General features: G+C 59.9%; 1 protein-coding gene across 1 annotated transcript in view; it reads right to left on the bottom strand.

Annotated features, from left to right (window-relative positions):
- Positions 1 to 12436, bottom strand: part of KNDC1 (kinase non-catalytic C-lobe domain containing 1) — a 63416-nt gene extending 50980 nt beyond the window's left edge. Inside the window, exons 1-3 of the mRNA XM_042908847.1 lie at positions 12335 to 12436; positions 5240 to 5438; positions 4624 to 4682 (exon numbers count right to left, since the gene is read on the bottom strand). Coding sequence (XP_042764781.1) covers positions 4624 to 4682; positions 5240 to 5438; positions 12335 to 12436 — 360 coding nt within the window. The remainder of the gene's footprint in view (positions 1 to 4623; positions 4683 to 5239; positions 5439 to 12334) is intronic.
- Between the last annotated feature and the right edge of the window lie 11903 nt (positions 12437 to 24339).

Below are 24339 nucleotides of genomic sequence, written 5' to 3'. Positions count from 1 at the left end.
AGACCTCCAGATGTGACGCTTAGGGATGTTCTGACAGCCCCAGGAACAGGCACCAGCATGAAGCTAATACAAGAGTAGAACAGAGACCCTGGAATCACAGGGCTGATGGGGGATGCATGGGACCCCATGCAAACACGGGGACCAAGGCATCAGTGCACTCTGCAGTCCCCTTTCACGTGTCAGGTAAGAAGGATTGTTTGCTCCATGGACGGAAAAACAAAGAAAATCACCTATCACCCGTTGGGAATTAAGATAACTCAGAAAACAAGACTTTTCATTATAGGAAGATTTTAGAGATGTGAAGCATTTAAGACTTGGGAACCCTGCTTGTCACTGTGGACAGGCTGGGTTGTGGACTCTATCATGGACCCACCTGGCCCTGCACCCCATAGGGTGCTGCCATGCTTGTGACATGTGTGTCTCTGTATGTGTATTACACCTCAAAAAAAGGCAGAAAAAACTCAACCCATTCTCGTTGCCAAACAACTCATAGGCTAAAGAAGAAATCCCAGTGGGAATTAAAAGAAATACTTAGAAGTAGAAAATACTGCAGATGCTACGAGGCAAAGCTTGCAGGATGCAGCTAAACCCATGTTTTGAGGGAAATTCATAGCCTTGGATATAAATGTTCATATTAGAAAGGAAGATAGGCTGAAGACAGACGAGCTGAGTGTCCAACTTATTTTAGAGAAGGAATACTTACCAAACTCAAAACAAGGAAAAGAGAATGGAAAGTAGAGCAGAATCAGTTGAAAAAGAAAATGAAACCACATCAGGAAAGATCATGTGGTGTAAAGTGGGCTCTTTGAAAAAACTAACAAAGTAAAACCCCCCAGTGCGACTGACAAGTGCAAGGGAAGAGAATTTAAATTATCCAATGTCCCACAGACAGTGCAGGGACTAAGAAGGGACACTGTCTACAACCAAACGCTGATGACTTAAAAAACAATTAAAAATGGGTACATTTCAGAAATATTCAGCTTACCAGAGAGCTGATTCAATGAGAAATACAAAATAGATGGACCCTGTAACTGTTAAAAATTGAGCAGCACTGAAAGAACTTCCTTCAAAGGGAACAGGTGGCCCCATAAGTAAGTGGGACCGGCCCTCCAGGAGCGGTGTGCCCTGTTGTTACATAAACCCTCCCAGGCAGGGGCAGGGGCGCTCGCACAGACTGAGAGGGCCCTGCCCCCAGTACCAGTCGGAAACGGCACAAAACCCCAGAGTAAGCACCAGCAGACCCAGTGCAACAGTGCACCAAGAAGATAAGACAGCTGGCCTGGTTTCTCTAAGCAGGAAAGGATGAATTGACATTAGAAAATAAATGCGTAAGTATTAAAAATCTCAATGATCAATTCAAAGGGTGCAGAAACATTTTCGTAAAGCCTAAGGTACATTCGTGATAGGACACGGCACAGAAGGCAGGCACGTAGCAAACGCCACCCTGGCTTTTCCCCCCAGAAGGGGAGAAGCAGCACTTTCTGAGCCCCGTGTCCCTGAGGCAGGATGCGGGCCCGCTACACTGTGCTACCTGGCACCTTGCTGCGGCTCCTGTGGGCACAGAGCAGGATGGGAAGGGAGACGTGATGCAAAACCTTTGCACAGGCTGGTTACTTCGCCAACCTGGTTACTTCGATAGAAAAGCTAAAGAATCTGTAAGTTATGGGAAATAACGAAAGAGTTTAGCAAGGTGGATGGACATAAGATTGAGATAATAAGTGAGTTGTGTTTCCAAAGACTAGCAACAAACAAGCAGAAAAATGCAATGACAAGATGACCATCAATTTAGAATAGAAGCAGAAAATATCCAGTTCCAGAGCACAAACTAATAAGTGATATTCAAGACTCCTACAGTGAAAAAATGTTACTGAGATCTAAATAAATGAAAAGGAAGAAGTGTTTATGGAGAAGAACTTATAACGACTGAATTCTCCCCAAAGTGACTGACAGATTCAATAGAGGTGTTTTTTTAATGTTTATTTATTTATTTTGAGAGAGAGAGAGAGTGGGGGGGGGGGTGGTAGAGAGAGAGAGGGAGAGAGAATCCCAAGCAGGCTCTGTGCTGTCATCACAGAGCCCAACGTGGGGCTTGATCCCATGAACAGCGAGATCGTGACCTGAGCCGAAACCAAGAGTTGGACACCCAACCGACTGAGCCCCCCAGATGCCCCTTGATTCAGCAGAGGATTTTGTGGAACCTGATAGCTACTTCTCAGATTGACGTGCAAGAGTGAAGGCTGAGCAGAGTCAGAACACTTGAAAAAGGACAGGGGCGGGTGCCCAGCCGGGAGGGCTGGGTCTGGGGCAGGGGCCGGGAGCACGGAGCCGGGAAGCCCACCCTGCTGTCCAGAGCTGGGTGCACAGCGGCTGTGGCCAGCATCGGGGTTGGCAGGTCCAGGAGCGGGTATCCACAGGGAAACGCATAAAACCGGGCCCTTACCTCAGCTACAGAAAAAAGTCAATTATGTAGAAATTATGAGCACGTCTCTGTTAGCCCTTGGGGGTGGCGAGGTTTCTTAAGGTACAACAAGTACTAACAACGAGAGAAAACATGAATAAATTTGACTATATTAAGGCTGAGAGGAGATTATACTAAGGCAGGAGACCTCCAAGGGGCCCCTCCTGGGGCGAACGGTTTTCAGGGTGACCGGGTCATGCTCTTTGCCGCCTCTGTGTCGTGCGGTCCGAGCGCACCCTGGACCTTCCGGGGTATACCCGCGGTGCCATCGCAACAGGCCGCACGCTGCCGTGGAAACCACGCTGGCTTCCACAGAGCAGGGCGCTACGGGGCTTGCAGACGTGTGAAACAGCCCCACTCTTCTCGCTGTTTTCTTGGGAAAATGCTGCTATTGCTAGTAGAAATACGGCCTGTGTGTCAACAGTCAGCAGTTTATTGCTATTTTTAAGTGAATTACTAGGTAACCGCTTCCCACGTCTCAGCCCTTGGTCCACACCACGGACCGGTAGGCGTAACCCGCACAAACAGGAGCTCTCTGGCTCTGGCTGCTCTGCGATTTGCAGGGGCGTAAAGGGGTCCCGAGAGCCAAAGAGGCTGAGAGCCGCTCGCCGCCTTAAAGACGGTGTGAAGACAAGTTACAGGCGAGACCTTTACGGTCCCGGCAAGACGGCGAGACTCTGAAGAAAAGCACGGGGAGACGGGCCCGCGGGCGGCGGGAGCGCACGTGTGGCCGCCGCGTCGCTGGGCTCACGCCCCGGAGGAGCTGCGGCCCAGACCCACGGAGAAGGCGCAGCGCGGGCGGAGGGGCTCGCTACTTCACAGGGTGACAACGACAGCGCGCGTGGTCCGATGACTCTTCGTGGAAGTGCGTAAAAGGAAGTTCCAGAGGATGGCACGCATCGCAGCTGATGCTCGTTTTAGAATGTAAAAACAGCGCGAACGAAACGATACTGCTTTTAGGCACAGAACCGCGAGGGGACAGGGAAGGAGTGCAGGAGCCTGGCCGGCGGACCGGGGGCGGGGGCGGAGGCCATCACTACTTTCTGGGCTTTAGTGTCGCGTCCAGTCCGGATCTAAAGATGCAGTGAAGGGGCGCCCGGGTGGCTCAGTCAGTTCAGCATCTGAGTCCAGCTCAGGTCATGACCTCGCAGTCCGTGCGTTCGAGCCCCGCGTCAGGCTCTGTGCTGACACCTCAGAGTCTAGAGCTGCTTCTGATTCTGTGTCTCCCTCTTTCTCTGCCCCTCCCCTGTTCCTTCTTTCTATCTATCTCTCTCTCAAAATAAAATAAAATAAAATAAAATAAAATAAACATTAAAGATGCAGTGAAAAGGCAGAAGCCTGTGCACAGACCAGGGACGGGAACGGCCACAAACAGAAGGGCACGCGGGCCTGGTGCTGACCCTTCAGGGAAGCCAGGGACCTGACCCACCAGCGACTCGGGCCTGCATCCTGCTGCCAGCGGAGCTGGGACAAGGGCCTCTCAGCGAGGGGCTGGGTTCCAGCTTATTTCAAAGGAAAATTGGGCACAGGAGGAGCCAATCCTAAAACTCTCATTTGGGGGTGAAAACGTAGCCTAATGTCACTAAGCCAATGTGTTTTCATCTACAGTTTGAGTTTGTAACTAAACACTTACTTGTTAACAAGTGATTTCGTTTTCTCCACTGTCTTAGGGGCCGGGGCTCTGCGGAAAGCTGGGCTCTCCGGCCCTTCCTTCGTGGCCGACCCGGACCTCCCGCACCTGCACACAGCAGGGCCCCGGGGTCCATTCTAAGGATCGGGGGGGGGGGGGCGCCCGGGGGGCCTTGGTGATGCTGGCCCACAGCAGCCTGCTGTGGCTGCTGCTCCCGCTGGGGACTGATGCTTCAGAGGCCACGTGTTTCCTCCGGGTGCCACGACCCACCCTCCGCTAATTCTCCCCGAGAAACTGTGACTCCCCGCCAGCCGCCACTGCCAGTTCCAGACGCTTTTAGCAAGTTAAATCCAGTAAATTCGCACTCGGGAGACATACCCTACAGCTGTCATGACAAGCGCGCATCCAGACAGCAAGCCATCACCAGAGCCGAGCTGCCCCATCGGGACCCTGAGTCTGACAAAGGTGGGTGTCCCAAGACAGCCCCCCCGACCCCGCACAGAGGTGCCCCAGCCCCAGCGGCCTGGCCACCCACCTCAAAGGTGTTCCCGGTCACATCGAACTCGGGGGGAACGAAGGCACCCTCGGGGTCATCTGGGGACGGAAGAGAGAAGGCTCTGGTCACACGCCCACGACGCCCAGGGTGAAGAGAAACCCGCCAGCCCGGAGGGAGGCGCGTCGCCTCCTGCTTCCCGGGGGCCGATGGCTCTCTCCCGACCCCCTTCTGTCCCCGCGTCCCTGAGGAAACAGCGGTTGAGAGGGAAAACTTCACTCTTCACTGTGAAGTGTGGGGAAACGGTCCCGAGGGCACAGTGGCGGGGAGGGGAGGCCACGGGAACACTGGAGGCAGACGTCGGGCGGCCTCCTGTGCCCGCTCCGATGCCCTCTGCACGTGCAGGACCGGGTGCCTCGGGGCTGGCGGCCCCCGGCTCGTCCCTGCGGGGACCGTATGGGCCGTGCACGAGGGCCCTCCCGCCTCCTTCTCCCTCAGCGGTCCTCGGGGCTGGAGAGCCCGCCAGGGGACCGGGGAGGCCCGGGCTCCGTTGCTCCGGGCCGGCCCAGGGCGCCCGTGTCCGCACTGTGCCCCGAGGCTACCTTCCGCCCCCGCTGCCCCGCCGCCCCGCCGCCCCGCCGCCCCGCCCCGGGCTCACCGCTGAGGAGCTCCATGAAGCACACGTTCCCGCTGGCGTTGAAAGCCAGGGTGTCGGGCGTGATGCAGAGGGTCTGGAAGATGGCCGCGTGGGCGACGCTCCTCATGGACAGGCTGCACTCCAGGCACACGGCCCACGCTTCCTGCTCGCTGAGGCCGCTGTCCCGCAGCGACAGGATGTCGGCCAGGGACACGTTCTCCTGCCGAGACAGGCCGCGGCTCAGACGGGTCTGGGCACGGGCCCAGGCCGCCGTAGGGCCCCCTCCCCGGGGAAGGCCCGGCACCCCCACGTCGAGACCGATTCCAGGCAAGCAGACAGCACGCGGCGACGTTTCACTTTACGTCGGAAACAGGGTTGCAGGCAAAGGCTTTTTAAGGAAAAACAACAAACCCAGAATGTCACCCAGCCCACCGTTCCCTGGATGCCAGAAGCCACGGAGTACTTGGCAAAATGACCAGCGTATCATTGGGAACAGGTGTTACTCCTGCGGTCGGGACCCAGCTCTTTGTCCCAGTAATTCCGGCCGCCCCACAGCCCGCTGGCGGAGGCACCCGGCCCACAGGCTCACCACCCGTGGCTCGGTGGGCACGCCGAGGGCTTTCAGGTCGTCAGCAAGCCGTGGGCACCGGTGGAGACGAGCCGACGGGTACAAACGCACAGTGTGCGGGAAGCCCGTAGCAGAGCAGGTGCTCCAGGCAGTCCACGGAGGACCCAGGTCAAGGGGCTCTCTCTCGCAGGCCACACCCCAGGCCTCCCTGTGCCGGGCTCAGCGTTCACGTCTGACTAGACCCCGCTGTGACTACGTCACCAGCACGCACACACGCACCCCGAATGTATGCACGTCGGACACCCGCACGCTGTCAGACACGCACACACCTCCCTTGTGCGTGCACGCACGTGGGTTTACACCAACATGTGCACTCACATGCACACATGCGAATCACCCATGTACCACCACGCTCAAAAAATGAGTTGATGTGTCCTCAGCGGTCAGGCATATGCCACACAGTCTCACGCACGCTCAGATACCCACACTTTCACTTAAATGCACACCTGTGCAATCCCGAGTCACACACACCCACATACATTCACACATACGCTATACACACCCTCACACGTGCACGACATACCTGTGTGCACACACTCAGACCCATACATGCACCCTGAGTGTGCACACACACACTGCCACACGTCAGACACCTTGGATCTCGAGGCCCTAATCTGGCCTGCTGTTCAATGCCCTAGTCACCTCTGTGCGTCTGTGGGACTGTGTTCCACTGGCCCTCGGGAGGGAGGAGCTCAGGGAGCCAGGCTGGGAGCTGGAGCCTGCAGGAAGCATGTGCGTGGGGTCAGGAGAGGAGGTGGAGGGTAGGGGAGATGGTGTAGAAGACAGACGGAGCCCCCTCCTTCTCCAGCCTCAGCTGCCCAGCCCTCCCAGCACACAGGAGTGTTCTCCCCATGTGGCCAAGCCCTCCAGGCCTGGAAAGTCTCCTAGCTCCTGCCCTTGAATTTCCCCCATTCGTATTGCAGGAATCCCCACAACCACAGACAAAGGGGACAAAGAGCTTAAGCCAAGAAAGAGAAAGAGAAGGAAAGAAAGAAAGAAAGAAAGAAAGAAGAAAGGAAAGAAGGAAGGAAAGAAAGAAACAAAGAAAAAAGAAAGAGAAAGGGGAAAGAAAGAGAAAGAAAGAAACAAAGAAAGAAAAAGAAGGAAAGAAAAAGAAGGAAAGAAAAAGAAAGAAAGAAAGAAAGAAAGAAAGAAAGAAAGAAAGAAAGGAAAAATCAGGGAGTGGCCCCCATGAGCACCTTGGCCAAACCTCTGGGGTTCAGCAGTGCGGGTGACAGGAGGGGACCCGGGCCTGGGCTGCCTGTGCCCACGTGACTTGGCACATCCCACCATCTGCTTCCTCCTCAGAGCTCAGCACAGGTCTCCACGTCACTCCCCAGGCCCTTCCAGCTCTTTCTGTGAGGTAGATGGATGAGGGAAGGGCAGCCAGCCCATTGGAAGCTGGTTCAAGAAGACGGGGCCACGGGGTTCACCCACATCCAAGTCAGAGCTGCCAGCCAGGTTCCAGAAATGCGTGCGGCCCTGTGATGAAGGTGGTCTGGGAGTTTTCAAAGGAGAATGAGGGCACAAAGCAGAGCACAGGATTAGACTCGGGCGTGGAGGAGGCTGGCAAACCGGAAAATCTGAATTTCCCAGCCTCTGAGGTCCACGGATGAAAGGTCTGTCTGATCTGGCTCAGTCTAGGGCCCTCGCTGCAGCACGTGGGCTCCCCAGGACGCAGGAGGGCCCAGTGATGCTCGTGGGGCCTCGTTAAAGAGGCGTCTTGGCAGTGTGTACGTGCACACACAGCACACACGCGTGCACACGCACATGCACGCGACCACACAAGTAGACACACACTAACCAACAACCCAAAGACTCTGGGTTTATGCTCCTGAGGAGAGTGAAGCCCACGGCGCGAGCGTGAGCCGGTCCCCACCGCAGGCACCTTGTTGATGCTGTGCTCGCGGTGTCTGCACAGGCTGCAGGCACCAGCTTGCGCGGCTGTTGACTGAAAGTGCCGCCAGGAGAAGGGAGCCCAGGTCGGGTGCTCCCCCGGGGCATCTCACGGCCCAGAGCCTGACTTCCTGTTCAGGTCGAGGGCCCCCGGCCCAGCTGGAAGATGCCCCGTGAGTGGGGAGGCCCCTAACCCCCAGTGCCTGTTCACGGTGGGAGCATCTAAACGGTGGGGTGCGGATTCTCTGTGCGACTTTACGGGGTGGATTCCGTGGGTCATTGCTTCCGGCACACGGCGGAAGCTGCCACTCGCGGACAAGATGCTCTCGGCCCCTCCAAAGCCCAGCTGTTGCAACGGGAAGGCACGATTCAGCGGACACACGGTTCCAGGGCGGGGCTGAGATGTGCCGCTGGTTCCGATATACCAGCATGGTGGCGGGGGGGTCACCAAGTGCTGGGGGACCCTGACCCATGGCCTCCCTGGTCACCTGTCCTCTGGGGCCTGCCACCCACCCTTCCGTTCCACCTGCTCCAGCCCCGGCTGTTGGAATGACCCTCCCTTGCCTGAATCCACGGCCCAAGGAGGGCAGAAGGGCCGAGGCTTGGCTAATGGGCCGGGCAGGGGTGAGAGACGGGGAAGCCCATGCCAGCCACTCTGCTCCCTCAGCGAACATCCCCACCAGAACCCCCAGCCACCTTGACAGACAAGAGCCACATGGGCGTCCTGCCCGTCTGTGCCCATCTCCGGGTCCCGCGGGCTCTGAGCCTTGCTGCCAGGTGGGCCCGGATCCGGATACCACGGGCCCCAGGGCAGGACTCGCGGCTCCACTGGCCGCGGCAACGTTTCGGAAAGAGGTGACGGGCTGGGAACAGAAACACCGGCCGCAGCTCCCACTGATGCCTGTCTGTAGCCCCCCGTCCAGCACAGCCACAGACCCGCACCCATGAGGGCCTGTGACAGGCCAGAGGGTTCGTGGCCTCCCACACCGCAGCCGTCCCCTGCCGTTGCCAGCGTGACCTGACCTTGTCGCTGCTGGGCAGCCTCTGGTGGCTCTACCTCTCGGGTACAGACCCAGACTTCAGCGCAGGCCCAGAAGGTTCTTCAAAACCCAGTAGAGCCCACAGGGCCTGGAACCCCACCCCTCACTGTTGGCCAGCAAGGTGCTGCCTCGGCTGTGAGCAGGCCTGTGAACTGTCCTTCCCTAGAGATTGTGCAGACACAAACCCTGTCCCGTCCAGGCTGGGAGGAGGGGTGCTCCTCAGGGAGGCTGGTCCCCAGGGAAGCCCCTCGTCAGCCACAGGGCAGGGCTGGCTTCCCACCTGACGACCCTTGTCTGGTTATAGCAAAGTGGGTCCATCCAGGAGCTTCTGTGCCTCGAAGACCCCCCCACCCCATCAGAGATAACCCTGTGAGTCAGGGTTACGTGGGGACCCACAGGGACCGTGGATGGTTATTGTCCATTTCAAACATACTCTCGTATGTTACTTTTCTCAACCCTGGAGCATCGTGATGGGAACCCCCAACACAAACCCAAATCATTGCTGAGGACACTTGTGGACAATCTCGGGGCCTGCTGGCAGCTTGGAGGAAGCTGGGGAGGTCTGCATAGTACCCCGTTGGGGGTGCTTGCCCTAAAGCGCCCCCCTCCAACTCCGGACTGTCACCCAGCACGAAGCTCTCCTCACCTCCCCAGTCGCCTGCTGCTCTGTGTCGTCTGGGTGGGGTCATCACGTGGACCCGGAGGGCCCAGTGGGAATATCTGTTTCTTCACAGGGCACCCACAGCCGTGGGTGCCTCCAGGCAGCACAGGCTGCCCCCCACCCACCTTCACATCCCCGGGCCCAGCCTGGCGCCCGGTGCATGGATGCTGGGGAGATGCTCACAGAACCCGGAAGGGATAGGAAAGCCCCCTACACCGCAGGGAAGTCTAGAAACCCGGAGATGCCCTGCCCCGGTGCCAACTTCACCTCCAAGTCTGCCCTGTCCTTGTCCCCTGGAGGCTCCTGAGGGCGACATCACCTGCCTCCAGAAGGCCTGGCATCTGCCCCTCCGGCAGCCGCTGCTCTGCCTGGTCCCTCATCCTGACCTTTGCTGCGACCAGTGCAGCGGGACAGGTGGGGCGACAGCCCCCAGGGCCTCAGACCCGCTCACCACGGGCCCGGGGGGTTTGCAGCTGAGAGAACCCTCCGGGGCACACACCCAGAGTGGAAGTGCTGGGACGCTGCCACCAGCAAGGGGGTCTGCCACCATGCCTGTCCCTGCTGACGTGGCCACCATGCAGTCTTCCAGTTCTTGCCATCTAGCACTCGCGGACAGGTGTTCACGGCGGTGTATTTTGCGTTCCTTGATACTGATGAGGTCAAACATTTTTCATGTGTTCACTGGCCATTTGGATTTTCCCTGGGGTTACAACCAGGGAAGGACATTCCCTGGGGCTCGTGGGGAGTCCTGGCCTGTCGTGCAGTCTGTTGTTATAATCAGCTATAAAAATGGTGAATTCCCATGTCTTGTGCAGTCTGTCCATGTCCTGGGTCTGGCACCCACCACCCCTCCATGGGTGAGAAGATGCCCCGTGTCTTCTCTGTCCTGGCTCTTCCCGGGGTTTCCGTCAGTATGGGTGATGTTGCAGTCTGGCTACCCCCTCACCTTACACGGGATGGCTTTTCAGGTGCAACCTGACGCCATAATGTTAGCAGGTACAGTCACACGACTCTGATGGGGATTTAAAACCTTCAACACCAACCGAGTTGAATGTATGCAGGAAGCATAAAGTCTGGATCAGGTGTGTTCACAGGCACAGGACATTGGTCTGGCTCCAAGGCTTGAGCTGGACAGGCTTCCTATTTTACGGGAGCATGCCCAAAGACGGTGCCTGTCTCCCCCAAAAGGTGAAAGAAGTTTGAAGGGCTCATCTGAGCTTTCCCAATGGATGCTACTAACCCAGTGGCATCCCACTTCATCTGGAGGCCTCGGTCACAGGACGACGGGAACCCCGCAGCCGTATGCACTGTGCACAGCTAGGGGGCTGCTCCAACCCAGAGGGGCACCAGGGAACCCTCCAACCCAGCGAAGGCAGCAGGGCCACGGGGGTACAGGCCGTGGGCGGGGATCCGGCTCTGGCTCTGAATCCCGGCTCTGCTGTTGTTTGTTTGTTTGGCACGAGCCACAGGGCACGAAGGAGGCCCGAAAAGGATGGGGTCGCTGATACAAAGATCCACGTTCCCCATCTGCTTTGGACGGTGACTTAGGAGGTGAGTCTTCTAACAGACACACTGAAATGTGTCCTCTGGGGGAGGTTTTGAAGGCTGTGGGCTGGGCGCACCCTTTCTTTTTGCATCAAAGCCATGGAAATGCCCAGAGGTTTATTTATTCTCTAGCTTTCCCTCTCTGCAGCCTTGTCTCTCACCAAATCCAGGCCACCATGGCGGGGGGGGGGGGGGGGGGGGGGGGGACACACCAACCCTTGGGTCCGGCCTCAGCGGCTCTTGGCAGGCCAGCCACGGGGTTCCCACAGCAGGCTCTGCTCCCCAGAAGGACAGGGCCACCATGTCATGAACCCTGCCCTTAACAGCCAGCCTTCTTGCAAAAGTGTGTGTGTGTGTGTGTGGGGGGGGGGGATGGCAGGCAGAAGGCAGAGGGCCCTAGGGGCTGTGGCTAGGTCCTTAGGAACCCCCTTATCTGCTCTAGGAGGGTGGTGGCCGTGTCTAACTCTTGGCCACCAGTCTCGCCCACGTGGGCACTGGAGGGTCCTCATCAGCAACATGCCGGTTACAGCCCGTTCCGTGGATGGTTGCATGATGCCAGGATCCCTCCACAGTGAGCACAGAAGCCCAGGGACTGGGGCATCTGCCTGCTTGGAGGCTTGGAAGGCCCTCCTTTGCCAAGACCCCAGAGCCTTGGGTCTTCCTGGGAGTGGCTGCCTTCTCGGGGGGCCACCTATCACATGGAGGGACCCGGCTTGTTGATTTGGCCCCAGGCCTCAGCCTGCGGGTGCCGTGGGGAAGCAAGAGGTGCAGGCAAATCGGTTCTGTGGGCACCTGTCCAGTTAATGACCAGAAGCTCTATGTGGCGGAGACTGCTGGTCCCTCTGAGCCTTGGGAGGGGGGATGCTTCGGGACTCGGGATGCCGGGCGGAGGCCTCTGCTGTTCTGTGTGCAGGCGGCGGCCCTCAGTCCCGGGGGCTCCCCCCCACCCAGCTCCTGAGCAGGCCGGCCTGATTGCGCTCTGCTGGCCAGTGCCTCCCACTGACCTCCCAGGGTGCCGGCAGGGAGGAGGACAGTGCTCCACCCCCTCCCGCTCACGACGCCCCACCCCACACTCATCCATCCAACGTTTATAATCAGGAGCCCCCACCCTCCCCGCGGAAGGACCCAACTTCTTCAGTGACCACCCACCCACTGCTGTCCCGTGGGGCTGACATTCCAAGGGTCCTGTCCTCTCAAAGCGAAAATGTTAAGGCTGACGGGGCGTTGCTGAGAGCGGCCTCCAAGACCTGGGCCAGGGGCAGGGGTCCTGGGAGCCGGGGCACCCTCCCCCGTACTCTCCCTAGGAGCAGGTGGGGGGAGGCGGGGCCCACCGCGCCCGGGCTCACCTCGTCCTCCGGCAGAGTGGGGAGCGGCTCGAAGTCGTAGCCCGCTAGGTCCTTGCCGTCCTCCTCGTACAAATCCGCCACGGCCGCGTCCATGGCCTGCATCGTGCGGGCGCGCGGGGGGCGCCTCGGACTCGGCCAGCGCTGGGGCCTCGCGCTCCGCGCTCCGGCCGGCGCCCCTGCCCCGCCGCGCCCGTCCGGCCTGGGCCTTCCCGCGGGCCCTGCGCCCGGCTCCGCGCGCGGCCGGGCTCGGGCTCCGGTTTGGACTCCGGCTCCGCGCACGGCCGGGCTCGGGCTTCGGTTTGGACTCCGGCTCCGGCTCCGGCTACGCGCGCCCCGCCGCCATGGCAACGCGCCCGCCCCCCGCGGCCCCGCCCTCGGCGCGCCGCCCGCGCGCCTGCCGCAGTGTCACCCGAGCGGGGGACGGGGTGTCCGGGAGGAACCGGGGGTCCCGGCACTCGCCAGGCCGGGCTCACTTTGGCGGGCGCTTGGGCGCGACTGGGGTCTGCGCGCTCTCGGGGACTCTGTTCCTCGGGGACGCTGGCTGCTTCTGCAGCTGCACGGAGCCGGCGGCCTGTGAGCGGCTGGCACCGTTTGGGGCGGGGCCTCTCGTGTGGCCGGCGTCCTCAGCGACGCCACCGCAGGCTGCTGCCTGGGTCTGCGCCCACCTGGGGCCCCGAGGTCGAGGGCCGTGGCCCACTCCCAGGAGGGCTCTGGGTGGGACGTGGACCCTCCGTCCGCCCCCCCCCCCCCTTTCCTCCCCCCGCCGCCCAGGGGCGCGGCTGCCGCAGTCCTCACTGGGGGTGGCGGCTGCGGAGGCGCGCGGTTGTGGGGGGGGGGAAGGGGAGACGGGAGTGAGGGGGCAGGAGATCCGGCGGGGGCCGGTCTGGGCAGCTTGGGGTCTGGCCTTGCCTCCTCGCTTGAGTGAGGGTCTCCCGGATGCTTGTGCGGACGCAGGATTACAGCTTCATCCACACCTTACCAGCCAGCCTGGGGGCGTAGGAGACGCCACACAGCCCCTCCCCACAATTTGGCAGTCCTGCTGCCTCCTGATTAACCCCTCCGTCGCCCCATTTGTGGTCCAGTGGCTGGACTTTGCACAGCACCGGGGTGAGCCTTGCCCCAACCTGGGGCCTGTGGTTGGCAAACAGGCCGGCAAAGGGCCAGACAGCACCCCCTACCACCTTTTCCACGGGAGGGTGGGTGGCAGTCTCACCACCCTGGTGGACGTCGTCCTCGCCGGGCTCCCAGCAGAGCTCTGGGCCAGAGCCCTGGTAGGAGAGCAGGTGCTACTGGCCAGGCTTGTGGGTTTCCACATGTGCACATGTAGCCAGCAACCCCCCCCCCCCCAGGTGCACCGGCGGGTGCTCCCCAAATTCTCGCGTGAACGAGGCAGGTGTTGTGGCAAGGCCTGCCAAGTCCGAGCAAGCACTGGGGCACGGATTCCCAGCATTCTGTGCCCAGGTCAGGTCACTGTGACCCTGGGCCCTGGCACGTGACACCCAAGCATGCGAGGGCCATCCGAGTCACCAAAGAAATAGGCCTCAGGCTGGCAGCCAGGTGGGTGCTGGCCGACCTCACCCGCGGCAAAATGCTGATCCTTGAAGCCACCCAAGTCAAGCAGACTTGTGGGTGCCGCTCCCCACTTCTGGGGGTTCTGGGAAGCTCAGGGCAGCAGCCAGGGTGGGGTGGGTGGCCGTGGCTGGAGCTGCAGAAGCCAGCTGGCAGCTGTGCGGTGGGGGCCAGCTGGCAGCACCTAGGCCTCAGAAGGAGGCAGAGGGTGGCAGGCGGGCCGCTCCAGGCTCCGAGTCCACAGAGCTGAGCCCCCTGCCCGCGGGCTCCCCCTGGCCGCGCTTTCCCTTGCCGAGGGCTGGAGACGCCCTTCACCCGCCGCCCAGCGCAGGTGCCCCGTGCGCCCCCACGGGCTGCAGGGACCTCACGGGGGTGCGTGTGGGCTCTGTCACCTGGCTCCGCGGTGGCTGCGCCCCTGGGCCAGGGGTCAGGGGTGGGGACTGAGGCGCCGATTGGGAGGGTAAAGATAATCCCACAGCTGGGGAGCGGTCTTGAGTCTGAGGACACACGGTCTACTTGAGCAAGAGGTGCGTGCAGTTTGGGTGACGGACAGGCTTTGATGCGGCTCACTCAGCTTTGGCTGTTGCAGCCTGAAGGCGCCTAGTGGACACTTCCCGGCTCCTTGGTCAGACGGCTGCTCGGAGGAGACGGACCAGGGTGCGCGGGGTCGAGTGGCCGCGGGGAGGTCAGGGGAGGAGCTGAGGGGGAGTGGCAGGGCGGGGTGGGAGACGCTGAGGGGGAGGGGCGGGGGGAGGAGCCGAGGGGAGAGGAGGGGGCAGGAGCTGGGGCTGGGGGGGAGGGGCGGGGGAGGGGCTGGGGAGCAGCTGAGGGGAGGAGCCGAGGGGGGCGGGAAGACCCCCGTGGGACTGAGGCCACACTGCTATCCTTCCTTCCTTTAAAAGTTTGTCGTCATTGGTCTTGTTCAGTGAGTGATGTCACCCCCGCTGGAAGCTTGCTTAGTCCGAGTGTTTGCATAGAGCCGGCTTTTGTGGCCAGCTTTGGTCCAAGGAAGGATTTGGTGTTGGCTCTGTGTTTTGGTGCCTTAGACACAATAGATGCTCCGTTAATGTTGGATGAGGCATGATTCTTGACCCCAGAGCAACACACTTGGGTGTGAGGACATCCCGGTGGCCCCTGGATGTCCACTCGAAAATAGTTCCAAACTCAGGGCCAAGAGCCCTGGCGAACAGACCACTGGAATAGCCTCTCAGTTTTGGCCTCCATGCCTGCCCCTGCCACCACCCCAGTGTGCCCAGCCCATGCCCAGCCTTCTTCCTGAGGCCTCTGGGGTGATGTCAGAGGTCCGAGGCCATGACGTGGTGGTTCCCCAGCCTTCTCAGTGGCCTTCCCTGACCTCTCTACTCACTCTCTGCCCCACCTCACTTTCCCACAAGACTCCCCCCCCCCCCCCCGCCCCCCCTGCAGATCCTGGCCTGAGCTGCCCTCCCTGCCTCTGGCCTCTGCCCTCCGCCCTCCATGGACCTCCCTCCTGGTCAATGTCAGGTCAGGACACCCCTGATGGATGCTGTTTCCTGCAAAGCTCCGTGCTGACTGCTGGGCCCTTGTCCTACACAGACACTGGCAGGACTCTGCCTTGTCCTTCTGAGCTGGGCGTCTCCTTCGGATGGGGGCTCGCTTGGGTCTTGGGGTGCTCAGTCGGCACTCAGCATGGCCAGGCTGTGTGCTGAGGTGAGCGGAGTGGGGTCTTCTGGGTCCTGGCTCTCACTTTCCCTAAATGAATTCTGAAAAGCTGTCAAACTGTTTGAACATTTCAAAGTCAACATTTAAATTGTTAAAGAAATCACAAATGTAAATAATGCAAAGAATGTAATTTCTGGTGTGGTAAATATTGATATTTTGAAATAAAGCTGTTACTCTTGTGAATGTACCCAAGAAGCTAAATACCAAAATGGTTTTGCTTTTTTACACTTTTATTTTTAAGTAGGTTCTATGCCCAATATGGGGCTTGAACTCACGACCCTCAGATCAAGAGTCGCATGCTCCATCGACGGTGCCAGCCAGGTGTCGATACCACATGTCAGTCACTTAAGAAATCACATAAACGCGTTCTTTACCAGTCCAAAATCTTCATCATAGTATTTTCCCTTAAATTACAGACATCAAACTGTGGCCAGAATTGTATCCTCCTGTGATATCTTTTCATGCTTCATAGTGTCTGTAGACCCCGATTACACGTCTTTGCAACAAAAACGCATGTAGTGTTTCATAAACCAAATATTCAGTAAACTGGGGCGCCTGGGTGGCTCAGTCAGTTAAGCATCTGACTCTTGATTTCCGTCCAGGTCATGATCGCACAGTTCATGGGATTCAAGCCCTGCATTGGGCTCTGCGCTGACTGTGGAGCCTGCTCGGGATTCTCTCTCCCTCTCTCTCAGAATAAATAAATAGACTTAAAAACACCACAAATATTCAAGAAACAAAAACATTTAAATTTTCTTTTGTTTCCCGTGACCATAGGGTTCATTTTACAGTATGGAGTCTTTTGGGAAAGTAAACGACCATGTTTCTCCTGGGGCTGCAGGCAGACACCCAAGGGTGGCGGGCCACTGACATGGCTCCTGTTGGAGGGGCCTGAGCCCTCTTAACACTCTGTGGCTGCCACTGTGGCTGTCAGTCTGTGGCTGCCGCTTTGTGGCTATTATTCTGTGGCTGTCACTCTGGCTGTCACTGTGTGGCTATCACTCTGTGGATGTCACTCTGGTGGTGTCACTGTAGATGTCACTCTGTGGCTGTTACTCTGTGGCTGTCATTCTGTGGTTGTCAGTCTGTGGCTGTCAGTCTGTGGCTATCACTCTGTGGATGTCACTCTGTGGGTGTTACTCTGTGGCTGTTACTGTGGTTGTCACTCTGGCTGTCACTCTGTGGCTATTACTCTGTGGCTGTCACTCTGTGGTTGTCACTCTGTGGCTGTCACTCTGGCTGTCACTGTGTGGCTATCACTCTGTGGATGTCACTCTGGTGGTGTCACTGTAGATGTCACTCTGTGGCTGTTACTCTGTGGCTGTCATTCTGTGATTGTCAGTCTGTGGCTATCACTTTGTGGGTGTCACTCTGTGGGTGTTACTCTGTGGCTGTTACTGTGGTTGTCACTCTGGCTGTCACTCTGTGGCTATTACTCTGTGGCTGTCACCCTGTGGCTGTCACCCCGTGGCTGTCACTCTGTGACTATTATCGTGGCTGTCCCTTTTTCCATAAGGACACCAGTCATGTTGGATTATATCCACAAAGCACTGATTTCCAAATAAGGTCACACAGGTACCTGGAGCTAGGACCTCAACATGTCATTTTTGGGAACACAGTTCCACCCGCAACCCTGTCCTCAGAGCTGGCCCCGGGACCAAGAAGAAGCTGTTTTCGCCCCTGGGAGCCTGATTACTGCACTCAGAGCTCCGCTGGGGCCGAGAGCAGCGTGTCTGCCACCTGGAGTGCGGTGTCGGGCGGGCACACGGCTCGTGGCAGGTCCCCGTGCCGCTCTGGGCACATGCGGCCCTCCTTGACCCCTGAGCTGGCCGCGCGTGTCTGCGTTTCCATTGCTGCGGCCGGGAGAGCCTCAGAGAGCAGCCTCTCCTGGGCTACGGTCACGTGTGGCACAGCCTTCCCGGGCTGGAGGACCCCGGCCAGCGAGTGTCCTGCTGCGTGCAGTGAAGGGACAGATGTGGTGTCGCCCGGGGGTCGGGGGGGATCGCCCTGTTCGGCGTGGGCCGGTGCACCTGGTGGCCCAGGTGTTGAGTGGAGCTCCCGGGCGCCAGCGCCCCTCCTCCGGGCTCCAGAGCGCCCGGCTGCTTCCCGGGCGGGGCGGCCACTGTGCTAACTGCAGGTTTAATGACAAACCCACTGCGGCGTGGTAGCTTGTGTTTTCACCGCATGCCGCTCATGAGTGATTTCTGCCAAGGACAAATGCAGGCGTGGGCGGCTCTGACTCTGACATCTCAGCGCTAGCAGGTGGTGGGGGGGGGGGGGCGGGATTGCCCGCTGTGGGTTGGGGGCACCAGATGCCTCCTCTCCACGCCCCCCCCGCTGTTACATTGTTGGCACCTCTCCCCTCCCTCAGCTGCCCAGGATTCTCTGTAATTAAAAAGCCATCAGTGACTCGGTGTGGGCTTTGGGGTGCGTTTGGAGGGTCCCTGCGAGGCTTAGCCCTTCTCCGTGGCTGGGGGTTGGGTCTGTAGGCAGAGGAAGCCCTGGGCCTGGGAACTGGCACTTCTTTTCCTTGTTTCTATTCGTGGAACCGAATTTCAAATAGGGCTTTTTGTGGGTCAGTCTGCAGCCAGAGGAAGGCGGTGGCCGTTGTGTAACATAAAGTTAGCTCGCTCTCTCCAGGGCCCCCGGGCCCACTTGAGGCTTCTCTGGCCAGTACACTAACCCTAACCCGTTACAAACAAACATTGGTCTTTAAAAACCAAATTCCAGACTAAATTCAACTAAAGCCAGTTTAAAGGAGAAATCGCCAAGAGCTTTCTGGCTATGGTATTCCCTCCTGCATGGAGAGCAAAACTGATTTTACGCTGTGGGTCCCTATCGATGAAATGCTAAAATGCTACATCTTTCCCGGATGGATGTTTATGTCTCTTGAAAAATAACGAAATACTCCATTTCACTCACTTCACTGGGAAACGTTTCTCAGAAAAAGAGGAAAAGATCTGAGACTCAGATCCCGATGAACACGGCCTCCGGCAGGGAGCCAAGCCCCGGGGCCCCGGACCCTCGGGTAAGGCACACCCGTTCCTGCCATATTGGGGTCTCCCTCTCCTCTTTGCCCCGAACTCCATGCAAGTGTGTTCCTTTCGTGGACGTCCCGTGACCTGTGCTCTCCGGCTTTCCCAAAGCTTCTCAGGCCACGGCTTTGGCGACTTTTCTACAGAGCCCTGGGGCCGAGGCCGAGCTCAGTGGCCTTCTCAGGGGTCCCCTTCGCCCCCCAAACGCTCAGTGTTTCTCACGGGCAGGTTTGTGAATGGGCTTTTCCTTCTGTGCCGGGACTTCCGTCTTATCATTTACCCCGAAACACCGGTGGGTTCCCCCACCTTCGTCTGAGGGCTGTTGGCCATGAGGCAGGCACCACCTCCGTTTCCCGATTCGTCTCTTCCAGGGAGAGATCCCTTCGTGGCCTCCCGGGGCCTCAGGCTGACGTTCTCTGTTCAGGATGGTTCCATCCAGCTCTGGAACGAATTCCACGTGTTTATGAACATTCCAGAATGCCGTCTCCCCAGGTGTTCATAGTCACTTGCCTCTGTTTCTGGTGCATCTGCGGGAAGTGAGGGAACTAACCCTGCTGCCTTCAGCTTCCTGAGCTCAGGGTGCACGTCGTGCAAGAGGGTTTACCTTCAGGACGTGACTGAGGCCACTCCCCTCGTCCGGGACGCTGTCCCTCCACATTGCTCTGCCCACCCCCGTGCTGTCGGCCCTGGTGGTCGCTGGGGCCCCGACAGAGCGCGCTGTGAGGAGGGGCGTCGTGTGGGAACGGACGGACGCAGACAGTGGAGAGAGGCCTGCGCGGCAGGTGAAGCTCCGCCCCTCCTTCCCGCAGGTACGGGGCGGAGGCGGAGGCTGGCTGGGCCCGGGGTGAGTGCTGGCCTCGGAGCTGCTTCCTCGGAGCGGCCGGAGGGCTTTGCCGGCAGGGCACGTGGCTCACGGATGTTCTGGCAGAGCCAGGCTGCCGCGCCCTGACCGTGTGGTCCCGGGCAGGTCACTTGACCTCTCCGAGCCTGTTCACGGGGCTGACGTCAGCATTTGACGAGTGGCACGTGAAAGGCACGTGGCCCGGGGCTTCCGAATATACTTGGCAAAGGGCACGTGCTCCCCCGGATGAGAATGGCAGGGGCTGATACGGCGAGCGCACCGCGCGGGGGTCCCGCGACTCTCGTCTTGGGCAGAGACCCCAAGGCAGGCAGGGAGTGGGAGAGTCCCCAGAGGAAAGGGGGCTCAGGCGCCCTGCTGGAGGCTGGGACGCGGTCCTCGGCCTTCCCCACTCACTGCTCCTGAGCTGGGTGGGGGAAAGACCCGGGCAGAGAGGCGGCTGTCACTGGCTGACTCCTGACACTGAGTTGGTTGCTGTGGAGGTCGTGGGGGCCGGGGGAGAGCGGGTCCGGGTGGTCGGGCCGACGCCTGCTGTGACTTCAGTGTGTCTCCTGCCTGCTGACAGGGTCCCAGGGACCCAGGGAAGGCTGGAGGGGCCGCAGACTCTTGGCGGGCCACCTCCCCTCAGTGCCTCCCTCGCCGCAGCCCCAGCTCAGACCGTGAGACGTGGGGTGTGGCAGGGACAGCCGCCAGCACTTTGTAAACTCTTGAGTGTGGCGCGTCCTGCTGGGGCCCTCGGCCTCCTGGGCCTCGGGTCCCAGCCATGGGACAGGGACGGGGGGAGACCCGTGGCCTCTCCTCAAGCTTCTGCCTTCCCTGTGGTCTAGTTTCCAGTGCGGGGGTCCTGGGGGCCTGTGTGCAGCTTAAGAGGCGAGCTGGGTGTGGCCGTGTCTGCAGGTGGTTTCTGGTTCTTACCTGGTTCGCTCACTTTTTGCTGACCTTGTTCCTCGGACCCAGGTGGGTCACGCTGGCGGGGGGGGGGAGGTGGCGCTGCCCTGGGGGGCGCTCCAGGCCAGCACCCCCAGCAGCACCCGAGTGCTGCACGGAACCTGAGCTGGGGGAGGCAGCAGCAACTCTGTCCTGTCTTTTTTTTAAGATTTGGAGGCGGCTCAAAAGGGCTGTTGTGCATCAACTTAGATTTTTCATACATATGTGTATCTTTTTTTAGAGAGAGAGAAAGTGCTAGTGGGGGAGGGGTAGACAGAGAAAGAGAGAGAATCCCAAGCAGGCTCCACTCTCAGTGAGGAGCCCGACTTGGGGCGTGATCCCACGACCCTGGGATCACGACCTGAGTCAAAATCAGGAGTCCAATGCTCAACTTACGGCGCCCCCGGGCGCCCCCAAACCATCCCCTCTTAGTGAGAATCCTGCCAGCTAGTCTGGCCAGAACGCCGGCCGCGGGTTGGGCCCCTCCTCCTTTGCCGTGATGTGCCATCACCCGGCAGCCTCTCGCAGGGACCCTATTCGGTCACTTCAGCCAGAAACCGCTCCCCCTGACTCTTCCTTTCAGTGGCCATCTGTCCCCAACCCTGGCAGAGAGAGGAGAGCAGGACAGAGGCCGCGGCAGTGTGGGGGCCTGTATTCAGGGCGACTGAGTGGGGAAGGCTGGGCTGTATTCCAAATGCACCACCGACACAGGGGGTGACGGCCAAGGAATGTTGGCGGGGGGAAATCGCCGGGAGGAGACCTTGGGTCTGGGGGCTCTGGCCACACCGACCCCCCAGGATTCCTGCTGAGGGCGGCCCAGGGTGGCCAGGTTTGGAGGGCGGTGTTCTTGCTGCAACCGGATGGGCCCGGGGACGGTTTGGCCAAGGAGAGAACCTCCGTCAGACCTGCCCCGCTCCCTAGATTCCCGTCTGCCCATGCCGTCCTGGGGGGGAGCCTCACCTCTTGCCTCCCCCGCAAGACCCCGCCGCAGTCCACCCTGAATGTAAATGTCATTCAATGATTTCGCTTTGTCAGGAGCCCCCACTGTTGCCAGGGAGGGGCGTGTGCTCCACAGCTATCTACGGGGCAGCCCCTGGTCCAGGACCTGGTCAAGACCTTGCCCCAAGGGGACTCCGCTCCCCTGGTGCTCTTTGCAGCCATTGGCCACAGCCCCGTGTTTGGTGTCCACTTACTTCAACTCCGCAAGCATTTCTTGAGCACCTACTGTGTAGCCCACTTGCATTGTGCGGGACACACCCTTCTGTGGAAGGACAAGCGGCTTGGCCCTCCCCGGGAGGTCCAGCAGGGTCTACAGGGCCCGGGGTTGGTGGCGCTGGGGTCTCCTGCTAGGGACCCTCATCCGGGACGGGCCTTTGGGTCACCCTGGTCACCCTGGGCTCGTGACCCCACACCTTGCGACCTCAGACTGTCCTGCTGTGTGTCTGCAGAGGCTTCTTGTTGCACAGCTTGTGGGGTCCCACGTGGGCCCTGGTCCCCAGGACAGCGGTGGAGTGCGGCCAGGGGCTCCTGCCTCTGTACCTGGCCCAGTGAGGGTCTGCCTCCTGTCCGGATCCTGGCCCGAGCTCGCTGCCGGGGAGCTGGACCTTATGGGAGTGGACCAGGCCCTGGGGCTCTCGGATGCCTAGCCGTGGCCACCATTCAGCCTGGGCTGGCACCTGGGTTGTGCAGGGTCTGTAGTGGTCCCGACGGACCCCCCCAGGCCATGCTTTAGCGGCGGAGGAGCCAGGGGGCCACCGGGTTCCGTGCTGCATTTGGGCTCTGGCAGGCCCCGGCTCACAGGTCCTGGCTCTGTCTTTGGCCAGCAGCGGGACCTGAGCCTAATCCCTGTCTGAACACAGTAGGGAGGCTGGAAGAGTGAAGAGGAAGGGTGGAGCACCCAGGCCCACCCTGCCCTCCCCCACCCCCAGGTGTGGACTCATCCCTTGGTCTGGAATGTTTCATTCCTCCTTCCTGGAGGGCTTTGGGCTGACTCCAGGGCCCGCTTCTTCCCGTGAGAGCCCCCAGCTGCAGCCTGGCCTGAGCTGGCCCCCTCCTCCCCTCCCCTCCCTTCCCTCCTTCATCAGAGCCTGAGCTAAGTGGTTCAGGCCCAGCTTCCCCAGGCAGGAGGCGCAGGGAGCTGGCTAATGCCCAGGGTCCCGCTTTCTCTGGTCTGCCCGCCTCCTCTCTCCTGATCCCCTTAATGACGGCTCTGACCTGTGTGCCAGCTGCGAAGGCGCGTAAGGTGGATGGCCCATTACCAAATGCGGCGTGTGGAACCAGATGGAAAAGGCTGGAAGGCCCAGGGGCCCCAGCATTCGGGAGGCAGGATGGCTGTTGTGCCCCTTCCCCCCCCTCCCCCCCCCGCCAGGGTCCAGCAGCAGGGCGCCCCCGCACATCTGAGGCCCAGGAGACGTAACACGGCCACAAACTTTTCTTCATCCACTTTCACTGGTGACCCCTTCTGCCAGGGGCCCAGCACATCTTCTCAGGGTGGCCCCAGGTACCTCCCCACTCTGGCCCACAGTGAGCCTTTCATGTCCGTCTTTGGTCCAGTTCTCCCACCAGCAGCTGATGTCGTAACGCAGCAAGGCCCAAGTGTGGCCCCTGCCCCCCGCCCTCTCCCACACCCACCCTCGCCCTCCCCTGCAGTAGAATTGACAAACCCTGGGCTGTGTGTATTTAAAATGCGCGTGGATACATCAGGAGGCCAGCACGGGAGTGGGCACAGCCGTCCCGCTGGCCCAGTGGGGCAGGGGGTCCTCTGGGAGCAGTGGATGGGCTCAAGGGAGACATAGCGTGGGGAGGGATGTGCCACTGGACAGCCAGGAAGGACACCTGCACACTAGGAGCAGGAGGCCAGAGCAGAGGGTGAGGCCCTCCCTAGAGGACACCGTGGGATGCGGGGCACTGTCCTCACCGGGCTCGCCAGGTCCAGGGACGTGCGGAACAAGCAAGTGGGTGGCTCTGGGCTCAGCAGGCCTCCTCCAAGCACGAGAGTCCCCGAGTGTGTTCAGGCTCCTGTGGCAAATTATCAAGGCCACCAAGTTACTCATTATGCAGAAACTTGTTTTTTTTAAGTATTTAAAAAATGTTTATTTATTTATTTTGAAAGACAGAGACAGCATGAGCGGGGGAGAAAGAGAGAGAGAGAGAGAGAGAGAGAATCTCAAGCAGGATCCCTGCTGTCAGCACAGAGCCTGATGTGGGGTTCGATCCCATGAACCGTGAGATCATCACCTGAGCCGAAGTCAGACGCTTAACCGTCTGAGTCACTCAGGCGTCCTAAAACTCATTTTTTATCGATCTTATTAGAGTAATTTTCAATCTGGTTAGATTTGGACTAAATTGAAGTTGGCCACTTAGCCTCTGCACCTGCTTCTGAAGCCCAGATGTTCTGTGCAGAGAGCGCGTTCCGTCCCACCAGCCCCACGAGGTTTGGCTCTGTCCTCTGCACATCATCCTGCTTGAGGCCAAATGGAGAAGCCAGTGCTGGAGGGGTGGGTGGGGTGTTGGGGGGCCAGACTGCGACCTGGGCGGGGGGAGGTGCTACTCTGCTCCCAGCACTGCCGGGTCCCCGGCCCCACGGTGGGGGCCCTCCAGCCCCAGGACATAGCTGCCTGGGGACAGAGACTGACCATCCTCCCGCTGTTCCAGACCCCTGGTGCGGGGCTCAGACCTATCCACTGGGGCCCAGAGTCCTCCCCTGGCCGTCCCCCCATGTCAGAGCCTGGCCTCTCCCCCTGGGCGACACGAGCGCTTGTCCCGGACTCCTTCTTAGCAGCCCACACCAACAGTGTGCCCCTGAAGCTGGCGTGGCCCTCAGCACTGTCCGTGACGTCCCCGAGCGGCTGCCATGGCGGTGCCGTGTGATGGGGTCTGACCCACACCTGTGCAAGGGCTCCCACTTGGGTGCC

The sequence above is a fragment of the Panthera leo genome, chromosome D2 (assembly GCF_018350215.1).
Source record: "Panthera leo isolate Ple1 chromosome D2, P.leo_Ple1_pat1.1, whole genome shotgun sequence".
Classification (NCBI taxonomy): domain Eukaryota; kingdom Metazoa; phylum Chordata; class Mammalia; order Carnivora; family Felidae; genus Panthera; species Panthera leo.
This window is presented reverse-complemented; position numbering and strand designations above follow the sequence as displayed.